We start from the raw sequence: 22,637 nt of genomic DNA, 5'->3' as shown, positions 1-22,637 counted from the left end.
TAATGTGTTTGAGATGCCTTTGATATAGAAGTGTGAAGTTGAAGCCTTCAAGTAGTTTTGCAAGTTATGATGTTAAATACTTTAATGTATGTTGAAAGTATGTAATCTAGTCCACAATGAACAGCCAAAATGTTATGAGCAAAATTAATGTTTAATTAAATTTGCTTTCTAAAATGTTCTTTTGGGAAATGAGAAGGATTTAAAGTTTAAGTGGGCAATTAGTTTTCTGCAAGGTTTATAGTTGGTCTGACCTTTTTCAGCTGAGCGTTCACCTCTGCTTCTGACCTGAAGAAAAAGTAAAATATGGTTTTAATAATGACATTCTTGATTTTTGAAAGAAAGCTTTGAAGATGTTTTCTTAGGAAGACCATAAAGCTCAAACAAGGAACTAACCTGATCTTTGGATTTGGATTTAATTTATACAGAAGAAAAGTCTCCTTCAGTGGTGGGAGCTTTAGAATGTGAAATTTGATCTTCAATTAGTTAAGTCTTGAAAAACAACAGATGAGATGTTCACTAATTTCTGAAAAGATTGTCTTTCTGCATTGTTTCAATAAAAAATTTACAAACCTGCAGTGTGGTCTGAAGTTTTTCTCTTGTTTTCCGTAATTTTACTGTTTATTCTGGAAAGGTAATTTGCCTATTGTAGAATAGGAAAATGTTAGCTGTCCTGTACCATGTGATCCAGTATACCTTGTCAACGGAACAAGAAAATGTACCCCAGACTATGGTAATGAAGACAGTGAAAATAGATTTTTAAAAAACCCTTTAGATAATCCAGTTTCTTGCTAATGTTTGCAGCCACTGGAATTTATGCTGTTCCTGGACAACATAATCTGTAGACACCTGCATTAGTGACACCATGCTCTTTTACTCTTTTTGTTTTGATCAACTACTTCAGTGCTCTTAAACCTGTCTATTATACTTTACTGTTATATATTTCTTCCCACCTTGATCAATTATGATCCTCCCTCCTAATCACTCTTTAGTATGTTGTTTATAGAGTGTGGGGTGCTGGAAAAGCACAGCAGTTCAGGCAGTATCAGAAGAGCAGGAGAATCAACGTTTCGGGAAAAGCCCTTCATTTCTGGCACCACACTCCCGACACTAATCTCCAGCATCTGCAATCCTCACTTTTGCCTAGTATGTTGTTTATCCCCAATATGCACAGACAATTTTAAACTATATATTTGGCTATAAATCCATTTCCACTGGTGAATGTTATACCCATGTGTGAAGCTGAATTTTTGTCAAAATACTTGAGCTTATTACAGTGAGCAATCAGAATTGTTTTATATAGCTACTCTTTATATAGCGTGAAAGAGGATCGACTGCCCTGCCAAACACTTTAAAAAAAAAAAAGAAATTGCTTGATGTGGTGCTGGAGCTGTATTTGAAATGGTGTTTTCAAAGGCAAAAAGGAATGAGACTAGCTCTGTGGCAGGCAATTGTGCAGTGATAAGATGAAGTAGCCGCTTGGCCATTGGTTCATAGAATGTGTTCTTGTCCAATGGCTGCAACAAAAAAAATCATTTTTGTGGTTAGACCTCTAATGAAGTTGGCAAGCTACCATTGAGCACAAAGCATATGGAGGTGATTTGTCTCTATGGTTTCAGAAGTTGGGAAGGGAGGGGGTGAGATGGAGGAACGTAAAAGGAAGGGAGACGAGGGTAAAAGTGAAGCTAGTGGCCATTCTATGAAATTGAACTGAAAGTTCAGGTCTGAATGATTGGGTCAGATGTTCCCATGGGCACTGAACAACCTTGAACATTTTACATGGATGAAAAGATCTAAGATTATGACTACTGGTTGTACAAAGGTGGCTCAACTCTCTGATCAATTCTTATCTGGCTTTTCATCTGTCTTTTTATTAAAGATCATGGATTAGACTGTAGAAGGTCTGTGCTTGGGCACTTCAGAAATTGATGCTGAAGTGAAGTAGCTGTGTCCTCCAACTACTTTCAAATATTTAATGAGGCTCCTGCCAGTCTTCAAGCTAGAGCACTGGCTGTCTATTTTGAGGTGCTGCTGAAAATTTACTTGAGTAGATTTTATTGAATGGGTAACCATTGCTCTTTTTTGTCCAATTTTCCAGCCTCCGTAGAACAAGCAGTTGAAAATTCTCTATACTGTCATAACAGTGCTGACAATACTGGTGTCAGTATAACTGCAGCATTAATTCACTGGAAAACTTAGGTTTGGTTAGGTCCTTTGCAGAGCATCTCTTTTTCTTTGTAACAATGGCAGATCTATATTCCTTTGAAATCCATTCAATGTTGGACGATGCAGCATTTCAGAGAAATGATGACCAAATGTTTACTATTAGAAAAGCTTAAATCCATTGCAGATTTAACGTTAGTGCTCCAGAAGACAAAACTTAGTGATTTCTTGTCGTATGCCTGGAACTTGTTGAAAATCACCTTCGGTGAACTTTTAAATGTGTTACGATGGTGTTTTTCATAGTACTCGCTGCTGCCTTCATTTGAAGAGTAGGAAGTACATTCCAGCATGGAGTAAAGTTGAATCAGAGTCCCAACAGTGGAAACGGGCCCTTTGGGGCAACAAGTCCACTGACCCTCTGAAGAGTAACCCACCCAGACCTATTTCCCCCCTACCCTCTATTTACCCCTAACTAATGCACCTAACCTTCACATCTGAGTACTATGGACAATTTAGCACAGCAGTTCAGCTAACCTGCATATCTTTGGACTGTGGGAGGAAACCAGAGACTTAATTTGAATGAAAGTTAAAGTTGTGCAACTGCAGTAAACTTATTTGAAGAAGATTTAGATGATGCTGGTTCAATTTGATTCCAAATTGAGCAAAAGGAAGGATTTCCACCTCAAATCTTCAGTTAATTGGGATTCATTTTAAATTCATGCTTGTTCTAACAATATTAATCACAACTTTGTATATACCGGGTTTCTCTTGATGTGTCATCTCTGCTTTTAATGGTAATAAGTAGCTGTATTTTTCAAGTGTGGTGTTCATTTTATTGCTTTTAAGACAGAAGAATGTTAAGATTTGATTAGTTGTTGAATTTGTTCTGTATATCTGGGCAGCTGTGAAGCAAATCAAGGCTTGTACATTAGATGGGTAGATTTTAAAATTTACCTCCACACACACTGCATTCAAAAAAGGCATGAATGAAGAAGAATGATGGGGTGCTTCAGTATTAAAGACTGAGTGGAAACTTAATGCAAGATTTCTTTGCATCTGACACTGCTCTAGGCCCAATGGTCTCCTCACTGTTGTGGTTCTGTTGGCCGAGCTGGGAATTTGTGTTGCAGACGTTTCATCCCCTGTCTAGGTGACATCCTCAGTGCTTGGGAGCCTCCTCACTGTCCTAAACACTGCAATACTAACCCCTACCCACCTCTGCATCATACTTGGTTTATTAATGCTTAGCACCCTACTTCTACCCAGTGAACACCCTACCTTGCCACCCTCTTGCCTCATACTCCATTCCACTACCCTACTTGTTAATACCCATACATTCTTACCATTTGGCAGTAGCTGTCAAAGTGACTGTCTGTGATTCTAGGCACAGACATTTCAGAATACAACAGCTGACTCTTGTACAAAGGGGGCATGATTTGCCTGTCCTTTGAGAGACTGTCACAATGGAAGTATGGCCCTGCCTTTTCGAAGGTGATCTGATCAGAAACAGCAGTCAGAAATGTGGAGTGCACTTCCTTCATGTTTTGTTTTAAAGGTGTGGCAATGAAATAATTTCTCATTGTAAATTTGCAATTTCTACTTGAGCAGAGTTTAAAAATGTAAGTGGGAAATGAGGTTCCATAAGAGCTGACAGCTACAACATTTTTATCTTTTTTTTTGAAGTGTTTCTTCATCTAGCACCAATCTCCACCAAAGTTAAGTTCTCTCGCATTTCCTCACTTATTTTCTAAGATAAATTGATCATCTAAACAAGTGCCATATTTTGTTCAGTTCATTTGTAGTTTTATGCTTGAATGATATTGGATTTTTGCCCAGTTGCTGATTTTTTTTTTTAAACCTTTTTTATCAACATATTTATCAGATTGATTTGAATTGACCTTCAGGGACTTTTGGACTGAATACACTGGAGTCCTTTAAAGGAGAATTAGCTTCCAATGTAACTCTTTTGGGAGGATCTTCATTGATGTTAGTTAACAATTTGTTTACAGACCTCTTGATCCAACCAATACAGAAATTTGCTTTAGAGGAAGGGAGATTTAAATGAGGCACATTAAAGCAGAGAAAGGGAGGGTTGGTGGGGGAGGGAGGTGTTTAGTAGAATGTCATTGGACTAAATCACATGTTGCAAATTGATAGTTGACCTGGTTACTCTTAAAGATGCTACATATTTTTAGTTATGTCAATGTGAACCTTTTCTAATATTTGACATTGAATTAACTTGAAATATAGTTATGGGAAAGACCACTTGAGGTAAAATCTGACCCTTGCGTTGAAGATGCCCTCTGACTGGTGAGGTACTACCATGCTGTATGGGATAGATTTTGAACACATCGAGCAACTCTGCTGAGGGCTGTAACCTCAACCTAACATATTTACCACTCTGCACTGAATTAAGGTTGATCACCTGGCTTGATGATAAATAGAGTAGTATCAGGCATTCCTAAAAATGAGATGTCAGCCTAGTGCCTCGCTACTACTGCAGAGACTATTTGCATGCACGATAGTGTAAGCAACAGTCCCACAACCACTGGCAAGATTTATGCTTTACAGGCCCGCCATATCTACCACCATCCCCAACTGGATAATTAAGTGACTCAGTGGAGGAGTCGTCCTCCCAAATATCCCCATTCTCAATGACTGGAGAAGTTCACATATTGATACTAAAGACAAGACTGTAGCACTTGCAAATGTTTAACTAGACGAATTGGCATCCAACAGAGATTCCCAACATTCACACCAGCCTTCAGCAAATTCAATTCAATCCTCCATCTGATATCAAGGAACAGGTGAAGATATTGGACAGTACACAGGCTATGGGCCCTGACCACATTCTGGTAATAGTACTGAAGACTTGTGCTTCAGAGCTAGCTACATCAAAGCTGAGCTGTTCCAGTGCAGTTACAATACTAACCTTGTCAATCTGCTGTCACCCATTCTTAAAGTGGTTGTTGTTAACTAGCAATTGCCAGTTGTTAGCATAGTCAACTCCTGCTCCATTTGGGTTCTGCCAGACCAGTTCAGTTATTGCCAGTATCACAGCTTTGGTCCAAATGTGGATAAAAGGGCTGAACTCGTGGAAAATTGTGATTGACTGTCCGTATATTATGGCATTATTTGATTCTGCATCAAGGAGTCCTAGAAACACTAATCAATGGGAATTGAGGGAAAATGCTCCTCTATTTGGAGTTATACCTAACACAAGAGAATGGTTGTAGTTATTAGAGTCCAGTCATCTCACCTCCAAGCTATCACTGCAGGTGTTCCTTAGGATAGTGTTGTAGGCCAAAGCATCTCCAACTGCTTCACCAACAAGCCTTCTGAAATCAAAAGGTCAGAAGCATGGATGTTACTTGTTGAAGCCCAGGTTTAATACTGTTCCTCATTGAAATCCATGGTCCATGTACAAAAAGGCCTGGACAACATTCCAGTTTAGGCTAATAGGTGGTAAGTAATATTCATGCTGCAAGTGCTAAGTGATGATCATTTCCAACAGGAGAGAATCTAACTATCACCCTTTGACAGGTGATGCTGTTACCACCACTGAATCCCCTTCTATCAACAAGTTTTGGATTGCTAATCAGAAACTGAACAGAAACCAGCCATATACTTACTGTGACTACATCAGCAAGTCAGAGGCGGAATGTTTATGGGGAGTAACTCTCCATCCGACTGACAGTCTGTCCACCCTCTATAAGACATATCAGGAGTGGGTTTTTTTTGTTCGTGGGATTTGGGCATCAGTGGCTTAGCTAGCGTTTATTGCTCATCCCTAATTGCCCAGAGGAGAGCTAAGAGTCCGCCACAATTCTGTGGGTCTAGTTATATTGTAGGCTAGACCAGTTGAGCATGTCCGATTTCCTTACTTAAAAGACCATAAGTGAAGCAGGTGGGTTTTTAAACAATAATTGACCTTGGTTGCAGAGATATTAGACTCCTGTTTCTGTTCAGGTTTTTTAAATTCAAGTTTCCCTATCCGCCGTAGTGGGATTCAAACGAATGTTCTCAGCATTAAACTGGTATTCAGGATAAAGCAGTTTATTTTGTTGGCAACCCATCTAACCCCTTAACATTCACACCTCCCATAACTGATACATACTCTCTAAGCTCCTTTTGACAGTGTCTTCCAACCTCCCAATACCCAGAAGGCTAAGGACCGCAGCCACGCCATTCTCATTCCCTGCCACCTGAACCCCATTCTAAGAAATGCGTTGTCATACCTTCATGGACACGAGATAACATTCTGGAACTATGCCTATGGAACATCTATACTGGTGGGTCAAGAAGGCAGCATATCACAACCTTCTACCAAGCAATTACACACAAGAAATAAATGTTGGATTAGCCAGCAATGCTCATGTCTCATGACTGAGTTTTAAAAAAAAACACTTGCTGGATTCTGGGGCTTCTGTCTCAACTTTTACTCAAGAAATTTCGATGAGATCTTCGAGTGCCTTTTCAGGGCCAATTCAGATGTTTTGAAAGATTTTGAACTAATTTTGTCAGGTTTGCATTCAAGTATTTTTGTCTTTAATTGGAGGTTATCCAGACACCAGAACACCCATTCACTCTAGGTATTCATTCCATCAATTTTAGTTGAATGAAAATTAGATGGATTCAGTTATGCGCAGATGAACTACTCTGCCAGATTATTACCTGTTCCTCAAGATAAAACCTGTTTCAAAGTTTTTTGTTAATTATGTAAGTCACTTTTTATGCAAGTCACTTTCAGTCTTGATCAGCTCAAGAAAATCCAGGCTAAACTCTGGAATAACATTATGCTTACTCAAATAGAGGATAAGTCACTATTTAGTGCAGTATTTTTTTTTAAATATGAAGCTCAGCAAGATGAAGTATCACTGGTTTATAAGCTAGTACCTCAAAGGAGGTAGTAAATGATGGTTTAGTAATAATGACAATGGCCTGCTTATTCAGAGGTCCAGGCTAATACTCTTGCATTATTTGGCTTACATCCCACAAAGACAGCTGGTACAGTTTAAATTCAGTTAAAGTTTTTGTGGTCACCATTTCATACTATCTTTTCACTATCACTATCTTTCACTCTTAATGTGGAAAATCAGGATAGGCATAGGCCATTTGGTCCATTGAGCAACCTTTGCTATTCAATATGATCATCCAACTCTACCCTGTTCCCCCTTTCTCTCCATTCCTTTTGATCACTTTAGTCCTAAAACCTAGATCTGACACCTTGAAAGCATACAATGATTTGGCTGTCTTTGCTTTGTGGTAGAAAATTACACAGGCTCACCACCCTAGCTGAAGAAATTTCTCTTCATCTCAGAAATACTCACCCTGACCACGTTTATTTGGGGTTGGGATGGGAAGATTGCTGAACTAAGTTTGAGAATCACAGGTTTTCCAGTCAATCATTAGAGTCCTGCATAATGATAAACCTACTATTAAATTAGAAGTCATTTGGATTTGCAATGCAGTGATTCTGACATTGAAGGTTAAGGAGGTCTGTAGGTTAAGGAGTTATTTTTCAGAATGTAGTGTATAAAGATTGAAAGTTAATCCTCTACAAAGAGGTAAAAGGTATCTCAGATGCTTGTGCTTCTCTAGCTAGACTGTGTAGTTTAATGTTATCTCTTCAACCTTCAAAGCTGTTAATTTCTTTACCAGTGCTCTCTTTCTCTCTTCCCCCCCCCCCCCCCAATACAGGGTCTATCGTCATCTATGTAGTTCATAACTTTTCAAGAATATCGTTAGTGTTTTATTCAAATTTGGGATATCTGATCAGCATGGTTGTGTTAGACTGAAGGGTCTGTTTCTGTGCTGTACATCTGTATGACTCTATAACTATCATGATTCTTATTGACCTTCATAGCCAGAATGAGAGTGCAAAGATTGGTGATAATAGTAGCTTATCTAGGCATTATTAGCTATGGTCAGATCAGCATCAGAGTCGCACTGACCAACGAGCAGGACTCAAAAGTACTATGGTCACTGGCTGATCACAAACAGGATCCTCAAGTTTGTGCAAGACATCTAGGAATATTGAGCAATGTTAATTTAGCATTTATCCAGAAAAGTTGCTGTTTCACCCCATGCCACAATTTTTATTATTTGGTCATGGGCCAGTCCAGCACTTATTTTCCATTCTGAATTATCCTGGAGAAGGTGGTGGTGGTGAGCTACCCTCTTGAACTTGAAGTCTTTGGGATGTGGATGAAAGGAATTCCAGGCTTTTGACCCAGAAACTCTGCAGAAAGGTGGTGTAGTTCTCAGTCAGTCAGTGTGGCTTGGAGGATAATGTGCAAATGGTATTGTGCCCGTGCATCTATTGACCTTGCCATTCAAGGTATTAGAAGTTGCAAGTTTGGAAAGTGCTGTTGGAGGAGCCTCTGCACAAAATCCTTCCACAGTTGCTTAATTCCTGAGCAGCAACTAATATAATTGCAATTATCAGGAGAAGGTGAGGACTGCAGATGCTGGAGATCAGAATCGAGTGTGTAGTGCTAGAAAAGCACAGCTGGTCAGGCAGCATCCAAGGAGCAGGAGAATCGATGTTTTGGACAAAGGCCCTTCATCAGGAATTGTAACTACCAGTCCTCTCTACATATTATAGGATTTTGAAGCAATTGATCAGGAAAATTGACAGCTATTGGAGTTTTCTACAAGATGCTCCATAAAGAATATCTCTCATTGTAGTTTTTGCTGTGTTTTTCATAGGCGTCTCTATTTATCAAAGCTATGTTTGGAGCACATAAAGCTATAGCATATGCCATCTGACAACAGCAGGTTATAGTCAAACAGGTTTGTTTGGAAGCACTAGCTATCGGAGCACTGCTCCTTTATCAGGTAGCTGTCTCAGAGTAGTGCTCCGAAACGTAGTGCTTCTAAATAAACCTGTTGGACTATAACCTGGTGTTGTGATTTTTTTACCTTTGTTCACCCCTGTCCAACACCGGCTCCTCCACACCTGATAAGAGAGTGGCAAAAGACAGTTTCCTCAATCCCTTCTGTGAAGGTATATGAAAGGTCAACTGAATCAGTGATTCCAGTGATCTATGAACTTGCACAAAGCTCAACCATTCAATAGTCTTGTTCGACCCCTCTACCCCCCTCAATACTAAGGTGAAGAAAGAAATCCATCAATTTCTGGGGCACTTTATATAATGACTGGATATCTCCAAGTGCAATTTAGCCAATAAAATATTGCTTGGAAATGTGGCAACTAATCTGCATACTGCAAGGTCCCACCTGAACATCGAGATAGCTCTCAGCCACTGCCATCTAAAAGGACCTATGGAAGTTCATTATTTGCAAGTTCCACTTCCTGACTTAACAATAAATCAGTGATATATTTACTGCCTCTAGGCCAGTGGTCTGAGGAGTGACAAATGGAGTTTAATTTAGATAAATGTGAGCTGTTGCACTTTGTTAAGACAAATGAGGGCAAGACCCTGGGGAATGTTGTCAAAAAGATGGACCTAAGGATTCAGGTACATAGTTCCTTGAAAGTGGCATCACAGGTAGACATGATGGTGAAGAAGGTATTTGGCATGCCTGCTTTTGTTGGTCAGAGTCAACGGTGGTACTAATTGAGCCACAGCTGCCACATTAAAGATTTTAAAATTATGCATGTCATTTCTTTATCTGTATTATACTGACAATGAAGTTGAATTAGCTACTTGAAAACACAACATAGGCCAAAGTGTCAAATATACTAAAAGTATTTAGTTTAATATTGAACATGTCAATAAGTTTGTTTCTCATTTCATGGACATATTCAAATAAAGTTTTATGATTCCAGTACTCCTTTAATTTGAATCTGTGGTGGAGTGACTTGGGATTTTTCTGATGTTTTGTGGATGTTTAGGCCTCGCTTTGAAGTACAGTATCTCAGCATCTGCTAGGGCCGTCAGACCTAGCTGTTAGACAAAAGTGAGGACTGCAGATGCTGGAAACCAGAGTTTAGATCAGAGTGGTGCTGGAAAAGCACAGCAGGTCAGGCAGCATCCAAGGAGTAGGCAAATCGACATTTCGGGCAAAAGCCCTTCATCAGGGATGTGATGAAGGGCTTTTGCCCAAAGCGTTGATTTTTCCTGCTCCTCGGATGCTGCCTGACCTGTGCTTTTCCAGCACCACTCTGATCCAAAAACCGAGCTGTTAGTGTTACTGTAACAAGTAGTAACATTTCAGTGTGTAGTAGGTGCTGCTCCCATTGCATCACTGCCAGTTTGACTTATTTGCAGCTGAACAGACTGAAAACGATTGATTATGGGACTATATAACCCGACATGAGTTAGAATCAGCAGTCAGAAATTCAGTTGCTTGGGCCTGCTTTGCCATTCAATAGATTCAAAAAGGCAGCTTGCTACCACCTTAATGACAGTTGGGGATGGGCAATAAATGCTGGCCAGCCAGTGACTCCCACATTCCACAAGTGAATAAGTAAAACAAAAATTGCTGATTGTAACATCAAAACCACATTACTGATGCTCCCGATAACTTTTCACCCACTGTTGTGTTTTGAATTTCACATTCCCATCCCTCCCCAATAATCTTTTGGCATGCCTGACAAGAATCTATCTCCTTCCAACTTAAGAATAACTTCATGACCCCTGCCTCCACTGCTTTGAGGTGTCTCAAAGCCCCTCAAACTGGGAACAGAAAAATAATGTACCTATTTCTGCTCTAAAGTGTAACCCCACCCCATTTCCAGGCTCGTGCAGAAGAGGAAATATTGTTTCCACATGTACTTTACAAGACTGTTCAGGGTCATAGAGATGTACAGTATGGAAACACCCTTCGGTCCAACCCGTCCATGCCGACGAGATATCCCAACCCAACCCAGCACCTGGCCCATATCCCTCCAAACTCTTCCTATTCATATACCCATCCAAATGCCTCTTAAATGTTGCAATTGTACCAGCCTCCACCACTTCCTCTAGCAGCTCATTCCATACACGTACCACCCTCTGCATGAAAAAGTTGCCCCTTAGGTCTCTTTGATATCTTTCCCCTCTCACCCTAAACCTATGCCCTCTAGTTCTGGACTCCCCGATCCCAGGGAAAAGACTTTGTCTATTTACCCTATCCATGCCCCTCATAATTTTGTAATCCTCTGTAAAGGTTACCCCTCAGCCTCCGAATGCTCCAGGGAAAACAGCCCCAGCCTGTTCAGCCTCACCCTATAGCTCAATTCCTCCAACCCTGTCAACATCCTTGTAAATCTTTTCCTGAACTCTTTCAAGTTTCACAACATCTTTCCGATAGGAAGGAGACCAGAATTTTCAACAATGGCCTAACCAATGTCCTGTACAGCTGCAACATGACCTCCCAACTCCTGTAATCAATACTCTGACCAATAAAGGAAAGCATACCAAATTCCTTCAACACTATCCTATCTACCTGCGACTTCACTTTCAAGGAGCTATACCTTCTATGCTTCAGTCAATTCACTCCTCACTACATGAGTGAAAAAGCCCAGTATGTCCAACCTTCCCTTATAAATAACCATTTGTTCCAGACAGCCATCTTGTAACATCGAATGTTGGTGCTGGAAGAGGCCATTTGGCTCTTTGAGGCCTGCTCTGCCATTCAATATGATCTTCTTTGATCATCCATCTCAATGCCATATTCCTGTTTCACCTCCCCCCCCCCCCCCCCCCCCCCATTTCCTTTGATGTCTTTAAAATCTCAAAAATCCCCTCCTTGAATATAATTCATTGGCCCACACAGCCTTCTGTGGCAGTTAATTCTACAGGTTCACTGTCCTTTGAGTAAAGAATTTTTTTCCTCATCTCAGTCCTGTATGGTCTGCCTTGTCTTCTGAGATTGTGACCTTTGGTTCCATTATCCTTAATCAGGAAAAACTTCCTGCATTTAGTTTGTCCAGGCTTGAAGGAATGTTGTAGATTTCAGACCGATTTCCCCCACTCATAATCACTAAACTCTGGTGAATACAGATCTGGTCAATCCAATCTAGTTTATCATAGAATCCCTACAGTGTGGAAACAAACTCTTCAGCCCAACAAGTCCACACCGACCCTCCGCAGAGTAACCCATCCAGATCCATTCCCCTACTACATCTACGTTTACCCCTGCCTAATGTACCTAATCTACACATCCCTGGTCAATTCATCTAATCTGCACATCTTTTGGACTGTGGGAGTGAACCCATGCAGACACAGAGAGAGAATATGCAAACTCCGCACAGATAGTCGCCCGAGTTGAATCGAACCAGGGTCCATGGCGCTGTGAGGCAGCAGTGTTTACCACTGAGCCACCATGCCCTAGCGAACCTTCACTATACTTCTGCTAGGACTGAACTGCACAGAATATTCAGAGTGTGGTCTCAAAAGTGCCTGTATAACTGCAGTAAGACATCCTTACTTCTGAATTCAAATCCTCTTGCATTGAAGGCCATCCGTTATGCTAATTATATTCCTAATTGCTTGCTGCGCCTTTGTCTACTTTCATTGGTGTACAAGGGCACCCAGATCCGTTTGCATATCCACACTTCCTATTTTATCACCATCTAAATAATAGTGTGAAAATTAGAAAAGTGTAACTTCACATTTAGCTACATTGTACCGCATCTGTGTTTGCGCACGATCTCAACTTGTCTAAGTCACCTTGAAGCCTTCTTGACTCCTCTCATAACCCAGGCTAGTTTCTATATGACTTTATGATAATGCTAATATATTAACCCATATCCCAACAGCTTTAACTTTCCTCATTAAACTCTTATGAGGAACCCTTATCAAAAGCCTTCTCCAAATCCAAATTCACCTCATCCCCTGGTTCTCCCTTGTCTATTCTATTTGCTACATCCTCCAATTTGTTAAGCAGGATTTTTCATAATCATGTATTGGCTTTGTCCAATCCCATTGATGTTTTCCAAATGTTCTGGATCAAATATTTTTACACACCCTCTAGCATTTTCCCCACTATTTGTGTTAAGCTAATTGGTCCATAGTGCCCTTTTTTTTCTCTTTCCCATTTGAAATCGTGGAATTGCATTTGCCAATCTATATGAACTGCTCCAGAGTGTACAGAACTTTGGCAGACGACCACCAATGTTCAGCGTACATTGGTCTGTAGATCACTCCCATTAGTTCTTTCTACTATTATTCCTTAACTCCACCCAAACTGATTCTACATCCTAATCTCCTGAGTCAAGGTAATCTCTAAATTGCACCAATACCACCCTTAATCAACATGGTACTCCTCCACATTTACCTACTTTTTTTTCCTGTTGAATGTCATTTATCACCTATTGAAGCCCCAATTCTTGCTATCATACAGTTATGGTTTCATAATGAGTACCAGATCATAGGGCATCTTGATATTTGTTCACTTTGTTATTAAAGCTGTGTGTATCCAGGTACAGAGGCTTTAGTTTTACCCTTTTATTACTTTTATAGCATCTAGTTTTGACTGTTCATGTATTCTTAATTCTATTCTCTCTCAACCTTTTTGCCATTCTCTCACCTTCATTTCCTGTATTATTATTTTGCTATCCTGCTTTGTGGTCCCAATGTTTTACTCCAATGTATTAACCACAACTCTCTGGCCATCAGAATACCTGAGCCTAAGTTCGAGAAAAATCGTTTAAAATAAATAGCAGATGCTTAACCACCACTTTCTCAAGGGCAATGAATGCTGGCCTAGCCAGTGGTATCTATATCCCTAAATGAATAAAAATAAGATGAAAATTAAAACAGCGTAAAAATATACTGAAATCTTAAATCAATAAAGAGGAGAAAAAAGGTTACAATTCGGAATACATGGTACAGCATGGAAAGGTTATTGAGCATATCCTTGGCATTATGACTAACTAAGTGTCAATGCAATAGTTAGCTGTAGCAGTCAGGAAAGATGATAGATATTAATAACTGCAAAGGAAAAAGCCAAAACAGCTGTTGGAAGGCCTACATTGTGCATATGTCTAACTAGATTCCTACAGGGGGCATAGGTATAGAGTGAAGAATGAAAACTTTAAGCCCTATATAGAACAATAAAAGTAGGCATGACTCACTGGCAGAAACTTTGAACAAGGTAGGCAAACTATAATACAAAAATTAAAATACAATTATGTGCATCTGTCGTGTTTTTCTGAAGTCATCAAATGCCTCTGTGACTTGGCAGAGGAATTAAGTTCAAGTGAAAGTGTAATGCAATAGCTATTTGGCTTGTAGTTAATGAAGGTTACTTGAAAAAGAATTGGAAAAAATTGGGCTGGCATTAACCATTGGTTTCTGGCACCAAGATCTATCTATTACTGTATGCCTGCCAGAAACATTCATGTTCTTTGGAATATTTACAAGTGAACAGGATGCTGTAAGATATGAAAAACAACATATTGATTTTAACTACTTTTGATTGCCATGCATTTCTTGAGCATCTTGAAATATGTTTTAATCCAATTAATTGGGAATAGAAGAGTTAACAATTTGCAATTCATTTTTGATTTGTTTGCAAAGAACAACAGATACATAAAATTGGGTGAATCTTTAACAGCAATCAAAAATATAGGTAGGAGACTACTAGCCTTTTGGTTCAGTTTTGTTAGAAAAGGGAAAAATTCTTTTTGAGCAACGGGAATGTAGAACAATTCTTCTTCTTGAGTTCTCTGCCTGAAGGCAAGTCACAAGACCACCCCAGTTGTATTGGGGATTAGACCCTATGGTATTAGCACAAATCTGATCCACACTTGCTATCCAACCAATTGAGGCACCAGATTCCAAGGAGAACAAGTTGCTCTGGCACAGTCAACTCCGACATTCATTCGACATGCACCATGTCAAGACCCCTCAGGATCTTTATAGAATCACAGAATACCTACAGTGTGAAGAGAGTTCATTTGGTCCATTGAGTGTGCACTGACCCTCCAAAGAACATCCCACCCTATCCTCCTAACACAACATTTACCTAACCCATCTAATCTGCACATCACTGGGCGCTACAGAGCAATTTAGCACAACCACTCCACCTAACCTCCACATCTTTGGACAGTAGGAGAGCAACTGGACCACCCAGTAGAAATCCACACAAACGTGAGTGGAATGCGCAAACTCCACACAGACAGTCAACCAACAATGGAATCAAATCCAAGTCTGTGGCACTGAGAGGCAGCAATGCTAACCACTGAGTCACTCTGTCACCTGATAAGTTTCAGTAAAGCCACAACTTACTCTTCTAATCTCAAGTAGGTGCAAGCCTAGCCTGTCTAATCTTTCCTCATGTAACTATCTTTACAAAAGTTTTTGTACTGTATTAATTGTAAGAATATTTTCATGTTGATGTGGAAAATCCTTTTAGATTATAGTTAATCCAGCCAGTCTTGTGCTACTGTTGTATATCTTCCCCCTTTTGAGTCTATAGATAGAATCATGCCCTGCTGCAGACAGCTGTGACTCTACAGTCTGGATTAATATCCACTGAAGTAGGTCTGTTGCATTTGTGAGCCCCACTTCCACCTCCAGTGCCACAGTGGTGGATTAGGAGATCTTCACAAACTTTCTACTATGTAAAGGTTAACATTTCAGACAGCAGGTATAATCTGGCTATGAAAACTGAAATAAGAAGCTGGTGATGTCAATATATTCTAATCAGGATATGCCAAAAAAAACACACTATGTTTACATATATGTAGTTCATTTATGAATGAATTATATGTGACTTTACATCTTGCCCATCTAAATTAGATACCTAGCAATTTTCCTTCATTTCACTTTATTTAGGAAAGAAAATGCATGTAATGTAGACTTGATTTGGATTGAGCATCCAAAGAAATATAAACTATGAGAAGATAGTGATAATGTCACTGGACTAGTAATCCTTGGGCCCTGGGTAAGGGCTTTGGTGACATGGATTTGGTCCCTGCATGGCAGCAGGTAGAATTTTTAGAAATGAGTAGTAAATCCAGAATGAAGAAAAACCGTAATGTTACCACAAAAGCTAACATAGATTTTTCAACAATCAGTGTTGTTCACTGATGTCCTTTAGGAGAGGATATCTGCTATCCTTCCACAGTCTGGACTACATGTGACTCTGCACATTTTGGTTGACTCCTAATTGCCCTCTGAAATGGTCAACTAAGCCACTCCATTTAAGGGCAGTTAGGGATGGGCAACAAATGCTGGACTGACGACACCAAAGAATACAGAAAAGTATGATTGTTGTCACACTATTCCCATTCTTAAACTTGCTGAATTTTGGTTGTCTGTTTTCATTTAGTTATTAATAGTCAGGATGTAAACACCATGGAATGAATGAATTAATTCTTTATTTTTATCTTTCTATAGGAAGTAGAAACCCGCAATCGAGACTTGGTGGAGCAATTGGCAGACTTTGAGCAACGTCTGGAGAAGAGTCAGAATGAGCAAGGGGTCTTCCGCAATAACTTAAAAACACTTCTAGAAATTCTAGATGGGAAAATTTTTGAACTAACAGAATTACGAGATAATTTGGCAAAGTTAATCGAAGGTAGCTAAAATGAGAACCTCTGCATCAGCTTTGTCATCCAAATACAGTACATATAAAGGCCAGATTGAAATCTATCTTTCTTCACAGTGGAAGGAATACTGTTGGCTCCCTTTAGCATTCAGTATCAGCAAAAGATTTGCTTTGCGCTCTTTATTTAGTGTTTTATATCCATTACTTAAGGAGGAGCAAGCGTCTAAAAGCTAACTGCAAATGAACATTTCCCCATAAAATTCCCCTTTGATTGCTATGGTCAACAATTTTGTAAATTTAGGTTTTGAAACTCCCATTATTTCATGAATCTGCGTCAAAATGTATTGTAGGCAACTTGGAAAGATCAATGATAGGACAATTGAAGCCTTTTAATTGCAAACAAATGGATTTTACTGAATAAAAGAGACAGTATCCCTTTATACAGTTATGTAAAGGCTGTTAATAGTAACATCCCCACCCTGTTTGCATCTTAACCAAGTTTCATTCATTTTTGCTGTAAAATTATTAGAACAGTGAAAAATGATGCACTGAAAGATGTATTTATTTATGGGCTCCAAAGAAATTCTTTATAAGAATGATTTTTCAATTTATTAAGAACACTAAATAGTTCTTTAACAAGGATTAGAAATGTTTGTGTGGTGTACAGTTTGAATCTGAGATATACTCTGTGCAGGTCGAAAAAAGGGATGATGTCTCTTTAAATAAAAGTGTCAGTTTAATATAACTGCTACCTTGTTATTTACAAAACATATATATTGTGGTTTCCAAAGTAGTGCTGTTGCACTCGCCATACAGACATCTCAAAGTAAACTTATGAAAATCCAAAAATGAAATATTGGGCAGATGTTAGTTTTTAAGGTGTGTACTATACAGCAATAATAGAATGCTACTATAATTTTAAAAATGTATAATTTATTGAAATGTGTTTTATTCAGAGTATTATTTTATTGTGCTCTTAAGTAATTTATAGGTTTGTAAGCAAACCTAAGTAATGATTAATTGGTTATTTTTCACAGCATATTTGAAAAGTGCATTTTGGTTAAGGTTTATGAAGCTTCTTGTACCTTGGAGAATAATTTACATTTTTAAAATGAAACTCTTGTTTCAGCGTTGGTGCTGTTAGGTCTGTGAATTTTCATTCTCTGAAGGCTCCAACAAATAGTTGACTGAAAAACACAGCAGGAACAGATTATAAGTGAGAAATCTATTTACTATACATGCTATAAGGGATGTGAACAGTGGCTTACAATGTACCTATGAATCTACAATAATATGGTAGTCTTGGAGAGTTACACTTTTAAATGTTTATCAAGCTCTCTGAGAAGTTATACTTAACCTATAAGCGACTGAAAGTATGGACTAATGTTGCAATAATTGACAGATTAGTTAAGACTACACTGGCATGGATCATTTAAGAGAAGTCTCCATTGCAAATGATCTGTAACAGAAAGAGAACCAGGATGGTGATAAATAATGATTGAGTTGAGGAACCACAGAACTAAGCTGGTGAACAGAAGCGAAAATAAAACTTTCAAAATGTGAACGTGCTGCTAGAATCGTAGTCTAGAATAGAACTTGATTGAGCCTGCTGATGAGATATATATATATATAAAATATATATATATATATTTTAAAAATGACTTAATTATGAATGTTTATTTAAGAAATGTTTGAAGAACAGATTTCCTAACATTGCAGTAAAACAATGTAAAATGTAATTTCTGAAAATCGTTTTCTCCCCCTCTTAGTCCCATTAGTGATTTAATATAGCTCAGTAAAGGAGTAGCTTTATTCAGACAGAAATGAACATTTGGCACTTTCTGGAGCTTGATTATTGCTGAATGATCACTAACTTGAGGTGAAAACTAACTTCATTGCAGTTGAATCTCCTAAAGGAAGTGTAAAGATTGTGTGAGATAAACAGCAAAATGTTTTGAATATAAAAAGCCTACATAAAAGATTCATGAAGTCCTCCTTCTGGACAACCCACTCATCTCAAAGTAAATTGGAATGGTTCCAGTTTGTTGCCAGTTTACTAATATGAACCCTAATTATCAAAAATATGATTGCTTTTTACAACTATTCAGAAAATAAGATTGTCCTTAAATGGGATAATGAAATATTCATCTGCCCCCTAGTGACTTTTTGGATATTTGTGTCATCTCTCATTCACTCAATTTGGGGGTCAGATCTGTTTTTCATGTTTTTAAACTTTATTGTTACACTGGGATCAGGAAATATGACAGAGCCTTGACCCAATACTGCATGCTAATGAAACAGAGGCCACTCTGTGTTTATAGTTACAATAATTACAGTACATTTATTAGTGCAGCAAGGCTGAACTAAATAGTTTTGTGTAGCAAGTTCAAAGAGGTTTGATAAAGGGAAAAGGAGTTGCAACTTTGTTCTATAGTTTGTTAGGGCATTCTGCAGAACGAGCATAAATGAGCATAAGTGAACTATTTCACTTGGTTTTCAGAAGATCGTGCCACTGGAGTTTCTCTGGTATTTTGAGATGTAAATAATTAAATATTGTTAACACTGCAAAGTCTAATTTATTTTCCAATATGTTGAATCCTGAAGAAGAATGCTCAGTGGCATCTCAAACTGATGTTTAATTAAAGGTTGTATCTGACTTTGCTAACCTGTCTAATCTAAATTACATTGCTCACGTATTTCCTTTCTCTTTTTTATGTGTTTTGAGAACACTCATCAAAACAGTGGATTTAAACTACAGACACGCCTGTGCTTTTATAGATCCACAAAAATCAATTTGTACTTTCCAACGCAACTTCCTGGAGATGCAGTGTGGGCGTATTTGTTTGAAAGGCAGTGAGTTAAAGTATTTTAAGACACATGAATAATCTTTGATTGTGTCTTAGGTTGGTAGCATTCTTTTAATCATGTTACCAAAATGTGACAACAGTTGCATGTTGAAGTTTTGAGTTAAATGGTGTTATGCTTAGATAATTCTGTATGGTGTTAACTTTGAACCAGAGTAAGTTGGTAGGGTTTTGAAGCACTTGGCAATTGACATAATCAGCTTCAGGTCCTTCATTATGACATGGAACAGGTGTGTTTGAATGTTATAATTGATAAGTAGGTGCAAATCTAATAATGTATAATACAGAGCTCTCCTAATCTGAGCATGTACAGTATGGTGGGTCAACGCTCAAGGCAATTCTGTTGTTATGCCACTATTTATGGTGTAACTGTATTATTTCTCAATATGTGGCTGGTCAACAGCTGTGCCAAAATTGACAAACCCAGTGTCCTTTTTACAAAAACTGTCAGTGATTCTTTTTTATATGTGAATGTCTTTCCAAATATGGAGTCATTGATTTATTGCAATACTGTAATATTCTTATGGTGTGTCTTAAGGTGGATTTTATGATTTTAGAATCCATGTAAGCCCTTGTGCCAAAAGAACCTGTTTGTACTGTATTAAAAACTGCAACATTGCAGACTTCAATTGCTGTTGGTTAATTTATATTAATTCATGCTTTTTTTTCAGTTTAAAATGAAGAATGAATAATCTGTCTCCACAAAGCACACAATAGTCTCAGTGTGGTTAAGCATTTCTGAAGACACTCAAATTTCAAGTAACCTGCTCTTGTCTCTATTTGTCTACAATTAGTAACATTAATAATACAAAAATAGACTTCAATTTCAATTGAATATTCTTTTTTTTCAATTAACAAGCACAGTCATCAGAGTCTGATGCTAATAATGCTTGTAAAATTTGATATAATTTATATTTTTTCAAAAAAATCATTCATGGGATGTGGGCACTGCCACCTAAACCACCATTTATTGTCCATAACCAATTGTTTTGGTGAGCTGCTTTCTTGAACTGCTGCTCTTGTCTCTATTTGTCTACAATTAGTAACATTAATAATACAAAAATGGCCTTCCATTTCAATTGAGTATTCATTTTTCTCGAATCACTTACCAACCTGAGAAATAGAATGTCGAGAGCACTGCTCAAAGTTTTCATGTTGATCCAAATGAGTTGTTATTTCAGAGTTGGAAACTTTTGAGTTTCATCTCCAGTCATCAAGTTGACAGCACAGCCTTTGTGAAAAAATATTAGTATACGATAATAATTAGTTAATTAGAAATTTGCATGTGCTTTAGTTGACTTCCTTTTCTCTGCATACATAATTGGCTTTGTCAAAGTAAGCCCTTCTTCAGGAATGAGGAAAGTTTGTCCAGCAGGCTAAGATAAAAGGTAGGGAGGAGGGACTTGGGGGAGGGGCGTCGGAAATGTGATAGGTGGAAAGAGGTCAAGGTGAGGGTGATAGGTCAGACTGGGGTGGAGGCGGAGAGGTCAGGAAGAAGATTGCAGGTTAGGAAGGCGGTGCTGAATTCAATGGATTTGACTGAGACAAGGTGGGGGGAGGGGAAATGAGGAAACTGGTGAAATCCGAGTTCATCCCTTGTGGTTGGAGGGTTCCTTGGCGGAAGATGAGGTGCTCTTCCTCCATCCGTCGTTTTGTTGTGGTCAGGCGATGGAGGAGTCCAAAGACCTGCATATCCTTGGTGGAGTGGGAGGGGGAATTGAAATGTTGAGCCACAGGGTGGTTGGGTTGGTTGGTCCGGGTGTCCCAGAGGTGTTCTCTGAAACGCTCCGCAAGTAACGGATTTCACCAGTTTCCTCATTTCCCCTCCCCCCACCTTGTCTCAGTCAAATCCATCGAATTCAGCACCGCCTTCCTAACCTGCAATCTTCTTCCCGACCTCTCCGCCCCCACCCCAGTCTGACCTATCACCCTCACCTTGACTTCTTTCCACCTATCACATTTCCGACGCTCCTACCCCAAGTCCCTCCTCCCTACCTTTTATCTTAGCCTGCTGGACAAACTTTCCTCATTCCTGAAGAAGGGCTTATGCCCGAAACGTCGATTCTCCTGTTCCCTGGATGCTGCCTGACCTGCTGCGCTTTTCCAGCAACACATTTTCAGCTCTGATCTCCAGCATCTGCAGACCTCACTTTCTCCTTTGTCAAAGTAAACCAATTATGTTTTCATTCTTCCTTCCACAGTGAAGGTGCTGCAGTGCCACCATTAATGCAAAGATGTAATTGCCTTGAGACAAGTTTATATACACAGTTTTGTGTGATAAAATGTTATTGGTAATAAGATTGATAATGTAGACAATATCACTACAGGTAGTTTGCACATGATAATGTTCTACAAATAGGACAGTGAGAGATCACTACATATTGTAATTATCTGGTTTTATTGGTTTGGGGAAGGCACTAACTAGCTGGCTTCTACGGTTACTTGAGATCAATTATGGTAAGTTCCTAAATAACACTTTGCCGACTCAGTGCTTGCAATAAAGCAAAGTACTTCCAAAAAACAAATATAATTGAGAAAACAGTTTGAGTTTACATTTTGGGAGAGTAATCCTGGTGAAACCCAAATTTCTATTGCAAATAATTTTGTTTTATATACCTTTCTTCATTACAAATCACTAATGGAAATGCCCTTCTAAGTAATGCTAAGCATGGCATACTCACAGCTTGTTCACATGCAACTGTATATCAGCTAGATGAACTCATACTGTTGATTGACATGGATTTCTTCCTTTTTCAAATGCAATTGAACTATTGAATCTATGGAGTGGACTTAACATATGAACTTCTGATTCAGAACTGTTATGACTGAGCTAAGGCTGACACCCGACCTGTAAGTACATAGATTTGGCTTACAACAAAATGATAAACTTGTTATTATGTAAATTCAGTAAAATTATTAAACACTGAGTCTCAAATTAAAGGTATTCCCTCTGATTAATTATTTGAAAATAATGTGTAGGATTAGAACATGATACCAGTTAATCTTAACTACCAAGGTAATGTGTTCAGTGTCTATGCAGTTCACTGTAAATGATAATATTCTCAAAATTTTATTTATTTTAACGACATTTTAGAATTACTTAGATATTTTGGACAATTAGAAAAAATTCTCACATTTTATTGAGATCATACAAATTCACAGTAT

At 38.6% G+C, this 22,637-nt stretch overlaps 1 protein-coding gene across 2 annotated transcripts in view; it reads left to right on the top strand.

The window, feature by feature from the left end:
* LOC122558360 (homer protein homolog 1-like) overlaps window positions 1-20,101 on the top strand; it is a 106,921-nt gene extending 86,820 nt beyond the window's left edge. The window contains exon 9 of one of the 2 annotated variants that reach the window (XM_043706841.2): window positions 16,458-20,101. In XM_043706841.2, the coding sequence (XP_043562776.1) occupies window positions 16,458-16,646 (189 nt within the window). In that variant the 3' untranslated portion in view covers window positions 16,647-20,101. Of the gene's footprint in view, window positions 1-260; window positions 574-16,457 lie in introns of those variants that run through there. The other variant, XM_043706848.2, reaches the window with a different exon arrangement.
* Window positions 20,102-22,637: the final 2,536 nt, after the last annotated feature.

The sequence above is a fragment of the Chiloscyllium plagiosum genome, unplaced genomic scaffold, assembly GCF_037043375.1.
Source record: "Chiloscyllium plagiosum isolate Xiang-an unplaced genomic scaffold, Cpla_swu_hap1 HiC_scaffold_2, whole genome shotgun sequence".
Classification (NCBI taxonomy): Eukaryota; Metazoa; Chordata; class Chondrichthyes; order Orectolobiformes; family Hemiscylliidae; genus Chiloscyllium; species Chiloscyllium plagiosum.
Note: the sequence above shows the minus strand (reverse complement) of the source record. Positions and strands in the feature narration are given on the sequence as shown.